Consider the following 14,014-nt stretch of genomic DNA (forward strand, 5'->3'; position numbering starts at 1 on the left):
AAAAAAAAAAAAAAAAAGAAGAGGGGGTTACATTAAGTTCTCCTTACTCTTTGGTAAAGCAGGTACCGGGTCTCTGTTCATTTCTTTTTCCTCTCCCTTTAAAATTAATATTAATTTTATGATATTAATTGATATTAATTCTGTTACATTTCTCCACTCCTGCTACACTTAGTACCTTTCTCAGATAAAATTTTTGGCTATGTTTGCAAGAGGAGAAAAAGGGGAGAAATGAAACATGAAAACCAACAAGCAAGACACGGCCCATTATAAGGCTTTTATTTTGGGGACAGTCTTGTTTTGGTGGCAAAAGGAGAGAAATTCTGTGTTTGCTCTGCATCTGCAGCACAGATCTATAAACCTTTCCTGGGACACTCACTCCTCTTTTTTACATACAGATTTTGACATTTCAGAGCTGAAATCTCGCTGATATCCAAGGGGCAGCAGGAGGCTACTCATTTCCCAAAATGTCACCTAGTTCTCATGGAGTGACTGTAGCTGGTGGTCGGGGGACAGATGAGGTGGCTTCTTGCTGTCTCTGTGACTTGGGCACCAAAACCTACTGGGAACTACATCCCTAAAATACATGTAGGAGAAGCCTTTGGACACTGATCCCTAACTTATGCAGAAAACAAGGAAAGGGAGGCCAAGGGGAGCACATTTGGGTCGCACTGAGGTAAGTGCTGCTTGCTCCCGGCCCTAGGTCTCAGGCTCCAAAGAGGAGCTCCCTCCAGCCTTGTGCCTTTAGCACATGCTCTTCAGCGTTGGGTCAAGCCCAGGGGAACCTGGGGCTTGAACCCACCAGATCCCTCAAGCAGACCCAGGGCTGCGAGGCTGTGACCAAAAAGGGGCTCCTCACAGCGGGGCACCTGAATGGGAGCGGAAGTGGGAGGAAAAGCCGTGGCTTGTTCCCAAACAGCACCTCCATGCAGGCAGCTGACAGCGCTCCTGAGCCTGCGCCTCCATCCCCCAGTCTAATCCCAAGAGCGCTCCCACTGAGTGACCACTCGGGCAGGAGAAAAACTCCAGCCTACAGCAAGCAACAACCACCATAAAACAATGGCAGAAGAGCTGAGTGGCGGTAAGAAGATCCATCCCAGCCCGCGACGCAGTCATTCCCCTAAAATAACCCGGGGTTCAGCAAACTGCAGCTAGGGAGGTCTCCCCAGCCGAAAATATGCCCTGCTTCCAGCCAAAGCGCCACGCGTCGGAGCGGCGCTGCAGCCCGGCCGAGATCCTGCGAGATAATTTTAACTCGGAGCGCGAGCGGGGCTTATCGCCGCAGCACATCTCCTCGGCTCCGATAAAGGCAACTTCCTCCCGCGGCAGATTAGATCAGCAGGCGCCGTATCCGTACTGACAAGCCACACTGCTAAACACGCGGCCCGGCTCCGGCTGAAGCGAGGCTCGCCGCTTCTCAACGGCTGGGACGGAAAACCCGCCCGACCTGGAGGCCTTCCCGCCTCGGCCGCTCGGGCTTGGATTTTATCTCTCCCTCTGGTTACATGAGAATGGGAAGTTTTACACTGCAGGTTAAATTTGCCTACAGTAAAGAAGACTGGCTTTCATCACCCCCCTGAAAATTCAGAAATGTGTTTTTCCTGACTCATAAGGCACTGCAGAGAGTGGCGGTTGGCTCTGGTGTCCCAGCAAACATCCTCTGCTCTCCAGTAGCCCTGTATCTTTGGCTCTTCCACATCTCATTCTAGTGCACTGCTCCACACTGTGCACGAGGGACACGTACCTTTGAAGGCTGGCGCATACCATACATCAGATGCATCGTGTATAAAGGCATTCATGTAAGTTAGCATTTGCTGCCTTCTCTAACCCATCCCCAACCTCCTCTACAAATCCTCAGAAGGTTTTGCATAGAAAATGAACACAATCCTGATGGATACATTTCCTGTGTTCCCCTCAAAAGCAGAAAATTCACACTGGCAGCCTCTCAGAGCACACTGCCTTCAGTTTAAGTTGGGCATTGTACTTTGGGCACAGAAATGGGAGCTCCACACTAAATGAGAGGGGAGATTCCCAACTTCCCTATTTCTAAAAGTTCCTAAAATATACCAGCTGCAAGTTTCTCAATTCCCTCAGAAGGATCCTCAGTGGGACCTGCAGGCCCTGCTTCACTGTGCATGTTTATTTGCAGAGGGCAAGCGATTTCTAAGCGATTTCTAAAGCTGCCCCATACTGTTATCAACCCTCTCTTTGCTCTCAGGGCCTGAGTGAACTGCATTAGGTGGGACTTCAGCTGCAGCTGTTTGTGAAGTCTCACCAGCTCCCGCATCTGCTCCTCTGAGTAGCAGAGAGGTACATGCAATAGCCGAGCGACTGAAGCAAATTGCACGAGCCGCCAGGTCACGTTATGTCTCTGGAAGATGATGTGCCCCACACGTGCACTTTATACATGCCCCACACGTGCACTTCATCACCTGTGCACAACAGAGCCACCAAACTCCTACGGGAGGAGCGCGCAGAGGCCTCCACCCTGGCACCAGCCACCTTGGCTGCCTGCCCGCAGGGCCGGGGCAGTGGTGGGGCTCAACCTGTCTCTGGGACAAGATGGGTTGTGCAAGCTGGGGTGGAGCACTTCCCCTTGGGCCTTCTCCCTGGTGCCCTCCGCCGCCCCACAGCCCCTCCTCGCCTGCGCTGCCTCCGCCCCGCTCCCTGCGACTCGCAGTCCACTGAGGTAGTGAGGAGCGCTCGTGGCCGGGCCCGCGGCCGCTCAGCCATGCTCCCGTCCTGGCTGCCAAACGCCTGGACTCCTTGTAAGGGAACAAAGCGTCGAAGCAGCTGAGAACGGGCACACCTGCCTGCCCCAGCAAGCAGCTGGTGCAAGGTGGCACCTCTGAGCCACCACGGCCGCTGGAGAAAACCCCGGGACGTGAGGGCAACATGGGCTTCCCAAGGCCCCACGTGGGCTTCCCGTGGACGCCAGGCCTCGAAGCTCTGCCGCCACCGGGGCTGCTGCCACACGCCGTATCATGGGGGAGACATCAGCCCTCCTGGCACTGGCCACTGCAGAAGGGAAGCATCAAACAACTCTAATATTCTGTATTTTAAACAAATAGCCTCTAACTTCATAATAAATCTGCTCTCTCCTGTGACCTCCAGGACCACCGAGGCTTGTGACTTTGGCACCTTCAGCCAGTTATACAACAGTTTCAATCCGGTTGGTGAAGTAAACCCTCCCCATCTCCTCCTCTCTCAGGAAGAATATTTGCACATTACAGACTTCAGGTCCACACTGGAATCAGTGACTAGGGTGGTGATGGTTTTATTCAATGAGAAATCCATGTCCTACATGTTGGAAGACTACAGGGTTGTCCTTATCAGGCAGAGGTCAGTACAGAGGAAGCCCCGGCCTCGCAGCCCCTTTCTGAGGCCACCAGCACTGAGCTGGCCTTCATTTCTTTTCTATCTGTCAATGGCCAGTTACAGTATGGTACAGATACAGCAGGTATGGATAAAACAATGCAGTCTTTATTTAAAATCTCAGGTAAATGCTACCACTACAACATAAGGCTTTTCCTGCATGAAGCAGGTTCTAGCTGAACCATCAGCTTTGCACACATGGCTTTAATTAGGATATAGTCCTAGGGCAGAAGCTAAACCACAAGAGTCCACCACGTGCAGCATGTTCAGTACTTATCAGCCTCATAAGATACATACAACACTTAACCTGAAACGTCGATGGAGGCAGTGAGAATCAGCAGAAGATGTTTTAAAACAGATATCTATGTTATATATTAAGCATATGAAATAGGACTGCTTCTTTAAAGGTGATTACAGATCACTAATTCTTAAAGGAACGGGATTTGAGTGGGATGCATATTTCTAAATAACTTAGATGAGGATATTAAAAGACACTGAGGAGTTTCATAGACCCATATGGATGATAAGAGTCTCTAGTGACTTAAAGACTTGCAAAAATCCAGACTTTCCCTTGTCTGAAATCCTTCCCAGTGTTTTTCAGAAAAGAAAAAAAAAAGAGATCTTGCAACATGGAGCAGGTGGGTGAACAGATAAAAAAAAAAAAGAAAAAAGAGAAAGAAAAGCCAATATAAAGGTGTCTTATCTAAGTCTAAGAAGGAAATCTGAGGGTAGAGAAGAAGAGAAGGAGTGAGGAGGAAGACCTAGAGGACAAGCAGCAGAAACAGAGCCTTCAAAGGGAAGCTGCTTATCACATAATGCCATTCTGGGAGTTGCAACATTAAAAGGATGGCAGGCTCATTGAGGAAGGAAAGGGAGGCAGAAATGACCAAAATACATCTGTTAATATGGTTTTGCTTTGCTGGGCTGCTGTGGATGGCTGTACTCCCACAGATGCCTTTTCCTACCTGTCTATCATTTCTGCTTTGGTCAGAAGCATCTCCTGTGTTAGGTGCCCCTGCCTGGAGAGACAACTGGAAAGACACTTCTCCTGAACCTCAGATCACCTCCCTTTCAAATTTGTACCCTGTATAGTCATTTTAAGTGGCCACTCAGAGAATGAAGGCATTCAGTGAAAATCTGGGCAGATTAATTTTGTAGTGTAATTTATGTAGTTCACTGCATCTTCAGTCTGCAAGAAGAGAAAGATGTTTCAAATGGTTCTTCCTATCAGGTTCAGAGCACCAAGCTTAATTATCAGTCTAGGACTGGAAGAAGCAAGAAAGGAGATTTCTGAAAACACAAGGAGGAGCTACACCCTATCTTTTCTTTCTTTCTTTTTTTTTTCTTTTTTTTTTCTTTTTCTTTTTGGTAAAAATTTATTTTCTTTTGACCTTTAAAATGCTAAGTTCATAAAAAAAAAGATAATTAACCTTTTGACGCTAAAGTTAAAGCTTTCATGAAGTGTTGCGATAAATGTGAGTCAGCAAACAGTCATTTGAACATTTCTATCTTACAGGCCAATTAAAACCAACAACACTTTTTTCATCTAATTTTACCAAGATAAGGTAAATACTTACTCTCTTCCATTTAACAAAATTGCAATTTCCACTGTTGTTACGTCCAAAACCCTACATGTAAAAATAAATAAATACATAAATACTCCAGAGCCTGGTGGTTCTCTTCAATATACAGCTGCAACAAACCACCATGCCTTGATGTGTGGAGTGAGGACATCTTCCAGGATGCTAGAGATCAAGAAGGATGTAGCACAAATCCTATGCCGAAATACAGCAAAGTACACAGGGGAACCCCTTTGCATGAAGGAAACAGATGGGACATTAGGAAAGTCATATAGAGAAAAATCGTTGCCTGGTTATCTGCTCATGTGCATCGCCTGTCAGTTACCATAGGCCATGTGTTATCTTCCTGCTCAAGGTATATATAGTCAGTTGGTCTTTGCAATGGTTTGTTATCACTCTTCAAATGACCTTTTAAGATGGTTCTTTTCTACCTGATTTCCATGATCGAGAGAGATGAGAAAAAGATCTTTGAACAAGCTTAAGAGATGAGAGCACTGAGCAGAACACAAAGCTCATCAACACTGCTCGTGTACAGCCACTAAGATAATGTGTCTACGGGTAATACAGGCCCAACACTCTTCAATATCCTGTTACTGCACTGGTTAATCCCTGACTGGCAAACCTCTATTTCATAATGATCCTTGTTAGCACTGCTGAATGTGCAGTGCAATTGTACCCCTTCTGATGTTTCCTCTGTGTGTTCAGGTATTTAAATCTCTCTCTATATATATTTCAATTTGAAAAAAAAATAGGAGAATTTCTTAGAGAAAGGAGCATTAGAAAAGGTGAAAGTGCAGGCAACCTTACTGCTAAAATAAAAAGAAGGCAAGTGTTGGAGTTGATGCCTACAGTTAAGAGCATTCATGAAGTGGAATATAATAAGTGGATTGTCTTTGTTTCTGCTGGCTGTGGTAAATGGCTCACTGCAACAGCATGTCCCTCCTAAACCAAAAAGCTAAGACTAGAGAAAATGGCTGTAAAAAAGATGTTGATGTTAGAATAAGGAAAATCTGTTTTATTGCTGAGTGCACGAAGCAAAACTACTAAGGACTGATGGAACTTACTGTATTTAGAATGCCAGGATACTATTTTTTGGCCATCACTTATTACCATACCCTTTAATACTTATTTATATTAATATACAATTAAACTATTGGGAGAATCATTACATCATCAGCAAACATAAATCTCATCATGGCTTCTTCTGCATGGTATTTGTGAAGTAAAATAAATTCAGTGTAAAATACTGTGTCTTTATTTGGTTTTGAATGTGACAGTTTTTTTCTAAATTAGCAGTTGAATATTTTGTAGAGTTTAGTGGTTGTGGGAGAAAAGAGGGGTAACATTTTACAGAGCTGGTAGACAAGCAATAAAGGAAAGAAATTTGGTGTCGAGAAACAAAGCAGTGCAACAGCGATCAGGTTATTACAAAGCACTGTAGAACATTAATGTTTATATGTAACTATGCAGGTAGGAACTGAACTTTGCGCTCCTCTCTTTGGCAATGGGATCAAATAGTGAATAAAGTGGAGGTGCATAAGATACTGTATTTCTTTCTAGGTAGCACTAGGAGTTGGAAGCATATTCTATTCCTACCATTGTCACCACTCTGCTGTATTCCCCTGTTTTGGTTATTTCATCTTTTGTACCTCCTTTTCCCACTCCTGTCCGTTATTAGTTATAGTCATAGTTATAAGTGAGAAATAATACTTTAATTTGCAGCTAAAGAAAGCTACTTACTCCCCCTTCCTCTCCTAATATATTTTTATCATATAGGGCATTAATCACAGCATTTTGGGAATCATACTTTTTTTTTTTTTTTTTTTTGCTAGTAAATAAACATCATGCCCATCAGTAACATTGTCTAGTTTTTCTTTAGTGAGTTATGCATGGGCTAACATATGCAATAGCCATCAGACTAGCCAGTTCTTGGTGTGGATCTTGCATTTTCGAAAAAGAAATAGTGTTTTGCAGAATCTTCTCCAAGTAATACTTTATTTTAAGCCAAAAGACTTGATAAATTGTGGACACTTACCCAGGAAAACCAGTTAAAAGGAGAGTAAATGAAGAACAGATATTGGTATCTGAAACATGTGAACAACATGCATGCTCTAATATGACATTTGAGGAGAAATCTGAGCAGGTAGCATTTGAATAAACAGCAAAGAAAGCATTTGAATAAATAGCAAAAAATAATAACAAAAATACCCAACAGTTTAACAATTTTTTTTCAAATCTGAGTTAAGGTAATATTTCATTCCAGTTTCTATGTAGAATGAAAACCATCTGTAGAGGGAGGGAGGAGAGGGAGGGGAAATTCATACAATCAGTTATGCTTGAGAAATAAGATAAATAGTAGGATCTTTCTAACTTCTTCAGGGATGAAAAGGCTCGCTATCCTTCAAAATGCTTTTTCAAAAGAGAAGGTTGCACAAAAGCGCTCAACACTTGAGTAATCCTGTGCTAAACCTGATGAAAAGGCACGGGACCTGCCTGCATACCAGCCTGCTGTGTAGGACTTTTTGTTTAAGATTATACAGTACTAATATTTCTTATCTGTGTGGAAGAGTCATCTTACCCAGGATTCTCTCATTCTTAGAGTTCTGCTGTCCTCCAGTACTAGTTGAAAGGTCCTCTGGTACTGGCATAGGTTCATCTGCATCGTCTGGGACATCGCTAATCGGAGGACTTTCTTTGCCTAGTAGTGAAGAAAGCAGCATTAGTCAGACATCACTCACAACCTCATTTTCAAAAAATTGTATCAGCAGAACTACAAACTAAATAAAACTCAAAAGCAAAGAAAAAAAAAAAAGGTAGTTAACAACACTATTAAACACATGGTCTATGCAGGACCAAAATCCACTGTCTTTCTTCAAAGAAAGTCTCTCTGGAATACAGGGAAAAATGTATTTAGGAAAATAATGCATGGTCGGTGTCTCTTCTGCATTCACTGAAGCTGGAATGTAACAAAAACAGTCGTAAAAACCCTTCTTTCTTCTGTGAATGCTGCTTGAAATTAAGTCCATTTATTTTAGTGCACATTTGCTTTAGCTAATAAGCACTAACTCACAAATATTCTGGGACTCTAGCAGAACTGTATATTTTTTTAATTTTCATCAAGCTTCACTAAAATCCACACATCAAACTTGGGCTGCCTTTTGTGTCTAATGACAATCAAGGACCTACAGCTCACAGGACTTCCTAACACACTCCAAATACTTGAAGACAGGATAAATGTGGGGCAAAACGTAGTTTGTTTGCCCTGCTCAAGTGCAGAAACCTAGGTTTGAAAGAATTAATTTGGGGGAATGTTGGCTGCTTTTCTTAATGGTGCATCTATCAGACTGCAGAATAATCTCCAAAAGGGAGTGATGGGAGCACAGGCAGATGAATCATCTCAAACTGTGGGCTGGAGGGCTCCAGGGTCCCCAAGGCAGAGCCCTGCGTTCGCAGAGGAGTGGGCTACATGATCCATATGGTCCCGCAGCTCCACCATCTATGGCTTATTCCTGAACCCACAAAATCCCAGCCACTGCATGCAAGGGCAACAGTAAAGGTGGACTGCGGAAAGGCAAAAGGAGGACTCTGAATTTTACGGCAGGGCGAGATAAAAGCAGGAAGCAAGTTCAATAAAACAGCTCTTGCCATTCACTCTTCAGCTCCTTCTCTCTCTCTCTCTCTCTCTCTCTCTCTCTCTTTTTTTTTTTTTTTTAAGAGTTATTCCTGTAGTTTTCTTCGCTACCTTATGGGATTTAAGGAACTTAAAGAACTGCCAACAACTTTTCTGATGCAAGTCCCAGCCTGCCAAGCAGAGCTCTGTCTTATGGATAGGAAGCAGGAGTGATGAGAGACTGCTTGAACTATTTCAGCCTTTTCTAAGGAAAAAAAAAAAGGGAAGAAAAAAGTATGAAGTTTTATCTATGGGCAGGGGCAGTGTGATCAGAATCAGCTTTCTTGATAGCACATGTAACTTTAGAAAATTGGTTAGAAAGTAATAGTAATTAACAGCCACCTGCAGGCTGCAAGGTTCAAGCTGTGCTCCCAGTTACACAAATGCAGGTTCTTCAGCTCTGACTTAGTCTAGATTCAGGAGAGCACTTTAACGGTTACAAACCAACATAAACAGATAATATCAGAGGCATGAGATAACGAATAGAAAACAAAATCAAAACTATATTAACTGATAGTTGATCGTCCCACAATAAGCAGGATAAGTAGGATGCTTTGAAGATAATTCAAAGCAGTCTTTGGGAACAGAAGCGTTTTAGTAGGTCAGTACTTGGGCGGTTTATGGTGAATTGTTTGGTTTACTCAACAGATATTGATCTTTAACTTGTTAAATTAGGAGCCATTTGCCCACATGGCATGAATCATAGTAGCTCCACAGGCTTGGTAGGGCAAATCTGCAGGAGCTGGAGACCTGGTTGCATCTCTGTCTTTGAAGGAGACTGCAGTTAAGAAAACTTTACTTAGTAAACTGCGTTTTAATGACTCATCTCACACCACTTGATTTCTTCATGTTGCACATGACAGAGAAATCCCTGCATGCAAAAAGACAGGGTAAAAATAGTGAATTTAAAATAGACATATTTGTGGAGTTCTGTGTCTTAGATTCAGAGCATGATATTCATATTTCATGCCTTAACTACATCTAAATTGTTATACTACGATAAGCTCCCTACTGAACACTAATCTTACAGATATGCAATCTCACTAACAGACTAACAGCCAGTGAATTTAGAAATGGTAAGGGGAAGACAGAAGGAAAAGTTTCCCATTTAATTTCTAACAGGCATGTCCGGAATAATAACTGGCTGAAGGAACACAGCTGAAAAAGAAAGCTGGTGGCAAGCACTGGGGCAAATTGTGTAAATGTCACATAACCAAGCAAAGTGCTACAGATTTACTGCATTGCCATTTTACCTTTTTGCTCCAAAATAAGTGAAGTATAATTGTTGCAATATAACCCCTGGGTTTTGGGGGTGGGGGTTGTTTTTATGAAGAACTGTCTGACATACGAAAAAAAAAGGCACAGGAGAGGTAGAGGGAAAGCAGAAGACTTCTGGAGGTGTCAAAGCCCTGCTTCTGGTGCTGCCACTGATTCAGGGCATGCCCCTGGTTGAGCCATATAGGTTGGTATTCTCAAGTGCAGGCTATAAAATGCATTCCCCCAGTTCATCCCAAAGCTCTGAAACACGGTCTCAGATCCCCAGGTAGTACCTGGGAAGATTCTCAGCTTCCCCCTACTTCAGTTTCTTCACCTGTGCTCTAGCAATGTAGTTTAGGAATGAGGGAAGGGAACCAAGTGCCTGAGGTTTCATTCATCCTTATTCCTACCCAAGTTTCTTTAGTTCTGAGAGCTCTTCAGCTCAGGCCAGAGTGGTGTTGCTAACACTACTACTGTTAAAAACAAAGACAGAACAGGATTTCTTACAGAAATTTCAATCACCCTCCATCTGCAAACAAATGCAATGGGTGGATCTAATGCCTGGGGGCTGTTCTGAGTGGAAACACTGGTGTGACCAAAGAAGTTATGCAAGAAAAACAATATAGGGCTTTTCTGGCCTGAGGTCACAGCTCAGCTCATGTCCTGTTTTCACTAGTGGCATCTCAGAGCTGAAGCGAGGGAGCCGGGAGTCGCTCCAGGACGGGAGCCAGGCTCTCCGTGGTGTGAAGCAGCCCAGGACACCCTCCTTTGCACCTTCCCAGGCTCCAGCACGAACGGCAAAGGCAAAACTCTTCTCCCTGCTTCTGCACAGAGCAGCCTGCGAGGTGCTAGGGGGAATCTTTTTATGTTAGATGTGGAAACATTTGTACCGTTTTTTCGCCTTCCTTAACTGTTAGGCCCTAGAACTGAGAGACAGAGAGAGAGAAAAAAAAAAAAAAAAAAAAAAAAAGGCAGGAAAAATACTGCTTGTTAAGTGAGATATTATCTGTGTTTTCTGATTCTCTTGTATGGGTGCCGGATACCATTTGGTTAAATGTATGTCAGGTCTCTCCTCATTTCAGAACTGCAACTGCTCGCCTCATGAAATAACTGCTTTCAGGAGAAAGAAGAAAAACAGCGTGAACCCTGAGCTGCTCATGCGGCCTTTCAGTTCCTCTCAGAGCGCGCAAGGCCTCGCTTCCCACAAGCGGGAATGCCGGTGGGCGCGCAGGGCTGGCCTCCTTCCTGGGTGCTGTCTTCATACTGGCCCCGCTCGCACCACGGGGCAGCTACGGCTGCCCACCCCATGGGGCTGCAAAATGCTCCTTCCGAGCCCCTCCAGACCTGCAGACCCTTCCCCTGTGAGCTCCAGTGAGGGTTTATGAAGAGCCAGTACCTATGGGGCCAAACCTGACTGACTCCCGTTTCCAAAGGCTGAGTTTGCACACAACTCAGCTCATGAATGAAAGTAAATTTGCAAGCTCTTTGGCCGCTCATGTCCTAATGACAATCTAATAAACTCACAGACTCTGCTCAGAGAAAGCCCCAGGTTAAATTATCAGGAGCCCAGTGGCAGGATAGAATAGGATAAGTCAGTGCAGGTGACTTTTCCTATTGACTCTAACCGATTGACTCTAATCAGGTGATCAAGTCACGTAATCAATTGACTCTAATCAGGTGACTCTAATCTGCCCGTGTAGGTCCACCTCTTCTGTCATATTCCTCTTACTTGGATCCTTCTAAAGGTGACTCTTTCCTCACAACAGAGTACTATTTTCATCAGTATGTTCTGTCACAGAAACACACAAGTAAAGTACTACAGCAATTCCAATCCTGAAAAACTGAGCTGCAAAAAAAGTGTGTATATGAAATATATATAAATATATATACACAATGCACACATACATGTACATGCATTCACAATGGCAAAGGTTTTTTTTGCAAATCTCCCCTCTGCTGGGCAGAGGCAGACCATAAAACTGGTAAAGAGAGTGACCTTCTAATCCACTCTTTGACTTGAGACGTTTTTCCACACTCCTCCCCTCACATTAAAAAACACACAAAAAAGCAGTAACACCTTCCTGAGAGACAGCAGGTGTGGAAGCCAGATTAACGGACAAAAACAAAACCCCCACAAAGGTTAAGTGTGGAAATACAGGGGGAATAGGTGCTGCTGCTCAGGAAGGGGAGGTCGGTGATGGTGCCCCAGCAGCTCATACGAGGGGCTCTGCAGCAGCAGGACCCAAATCACTGCATGTCCTGACACGTGGAGCAGATCTCCAGGCCTCTCGAAGAGTGGTGGGATTAAAACTCCATTGCTTTTTATGCTAGAGGAGGACATGCTCCAAGCCCAGGCTGCGTAGCACTTGTTATTTCATTTATAAGCTGTTTCAGCTTGCAAGAAAAAAAAAAAAAAAAGAATGATGCTAATAATACCCAGGTATAAGTTTAAAAATGTTACCTGCTGAGGGGAGGGCAATGTGCCTGCACAGGGCTCAGGGGAATGACTTCTCTATGCTAAAGGTAGCTGGAAATCTGTTAGTATGAAAGAGTATTGTATTGCTCTTTCAGACAAGGCCTGTGATTTTCAATTATCAGATAACACAAGAAGTTTCAATTTTTGAAGAAATTCAACATTTTTATAAAGGAGGGAAGTGCAAGAAAAAAAGAAGGGAAAAAAATGGAATTGTGTCCATGTATTTCTGGAAAAACCCATGACCTACCCACCCACGCGACAGCAGGACCTTTGTGATCTCTTACAGTTGGTCTTAGCTCTCTTGGGAATGAACCTGAGCTGGAAGAGAGATGAAGGCCCTGCTGTCGGGTGGGTGGGTATGGAGCGACCCTACACTCCTAAGAGGTGCTGCTTCGAAGCGAGCCCTGCACCTGGAAGGAGAACTGGGCTGCCGTGCTCCAAGCACCACACCAGAAGTGAAAACTGATGTGAAAACAGCATAATAGGGAAAAATAGGAAAAACGCTAGCTTTCTCAACCATTGGAGCACAACAGTGTAAATAGTTATTATTTTGCTAAATTGCATTACTGATTTCCTAAGGAACTGTCTTCCAGTGAAATTAAGCACAAAACTTCCCACAGAAGTATCAATCCTATCTATGGATTCTATTCTATTCTATTCTATTCTTCTATTTCTAATCCTAAATTGCAGGACTTTATGCAGAATCCTTCCTATGCTAGGATAAGGCATATTTTATAAACCTAATTTCTCTATAGCATAATCTGTTTTTGTTTTCTTAAAATTCTTCCTGGACAAAAGTAGTTTTTGTCAATTTGCATTCTTAGATGTCTGAACTGAAATGTTGGAACTTTGCACACTTAAAGTAAAGCTTTTCAAAAGCTTTGGATAATGCCAAACAGACCTATGCAGTAAATAAAGTTTGCTTGCTTTTAATTAGCATTTATTCTCCTCCCACTTTGTGAACTTTGTTTGTTCTATATTTATTTTGAAAGTTTGCTCCCAAAAGAAAGAGTGTAAATGTGCACCTGAGTGTGCTTCAAGCATACGCTGCCACAGGTTCAATGCAAAATTTCGTCTGTATTTTGTCTTGACTTTTTTGTATTTTCGTCTGTATATTGTCTTGACTTTTTAATCTATATTGCCTGTTCCTTTAAAAAAACATAAAAGATGCACTGCCGGGCTTAATATTAAGTGGCATCATTAATTACTCCTCAATTTCCACTCTGGTTTTAGAAAAGACCCACAGCAACTTTATTTAGACAACAATAAAAAACATTACACTAGGCTAGAAAGATGAGCAGAAATTGAGAATTTTCTTTGTAGCTGGATTCCTTAAGGACCTCACCTGAAACCTGGGACATATCTTGAGCCTCATCTGTTTCCATTTTCCTCAAGTTATCTGAGAAGAGAAAGAGACTTAAGTTAATGCAAAATAACATGCACATATACACATACACAAAAAGAAAAAAAACACACACAGAGAGAAGAAAGAAGAGGAAAGGAAAGGAAAGAAAAAAAAAACTTTACTATTTAACTATAAGATTATCTGGGAAGAATAATGCATTTTTCTCTTTATTTCCTGCCCGCATACTTGCTGGAGTATCAGACTGGCACAGACCTTGATCCTTTTAAAAACAGCATTACAAAGATTTATAAAAA

At 43.1% G+C, this 14,014-nt stretch overlaps 1 protein-coding gene across 1 annotated transcript in view; it reads right to left on the minus strand.

Annotated features, from left to right (window-relative positions):
- Positions 1-13,750, minus strand: part of IKZF1 (IKAROS family zinc finger 1) — a 51,377-nt gene extending 37,627 nt beyond the window's left edge. The window contains 2 exon segments of the mRNA XM_026038375.1: positions 7,531-7,650; positions 13,701-13,750. Of these exon segments, the coding sequence (XP_025894160.1) occupies positions 7,531-7,650; positions 13,701-13,740 (160 nt within the window). The 5' untranslated portion in view covers positions 13,741-13,750.
- Between the last annotated feature and the right edge of the window lie 264 nt (positions 13,751-14,014).

The sequence above is a fragment of the Nothoprocta perdicaria genome, unplaced genomic scaffold (assembly GCF_003342845.1).
Source record: "Nothoprocta perdicaria isolate Ctin4 unplaced genomic scaffold, notPer1 scaffold_209, whole genome shotgun sequence".
Taxonomy (NCBI): Eukaryota; Metazoa; Chordata; class Aves; order Tinamiformes; family Tinamidae; genus Nothoprocta; species Nothoprocta perdicaria.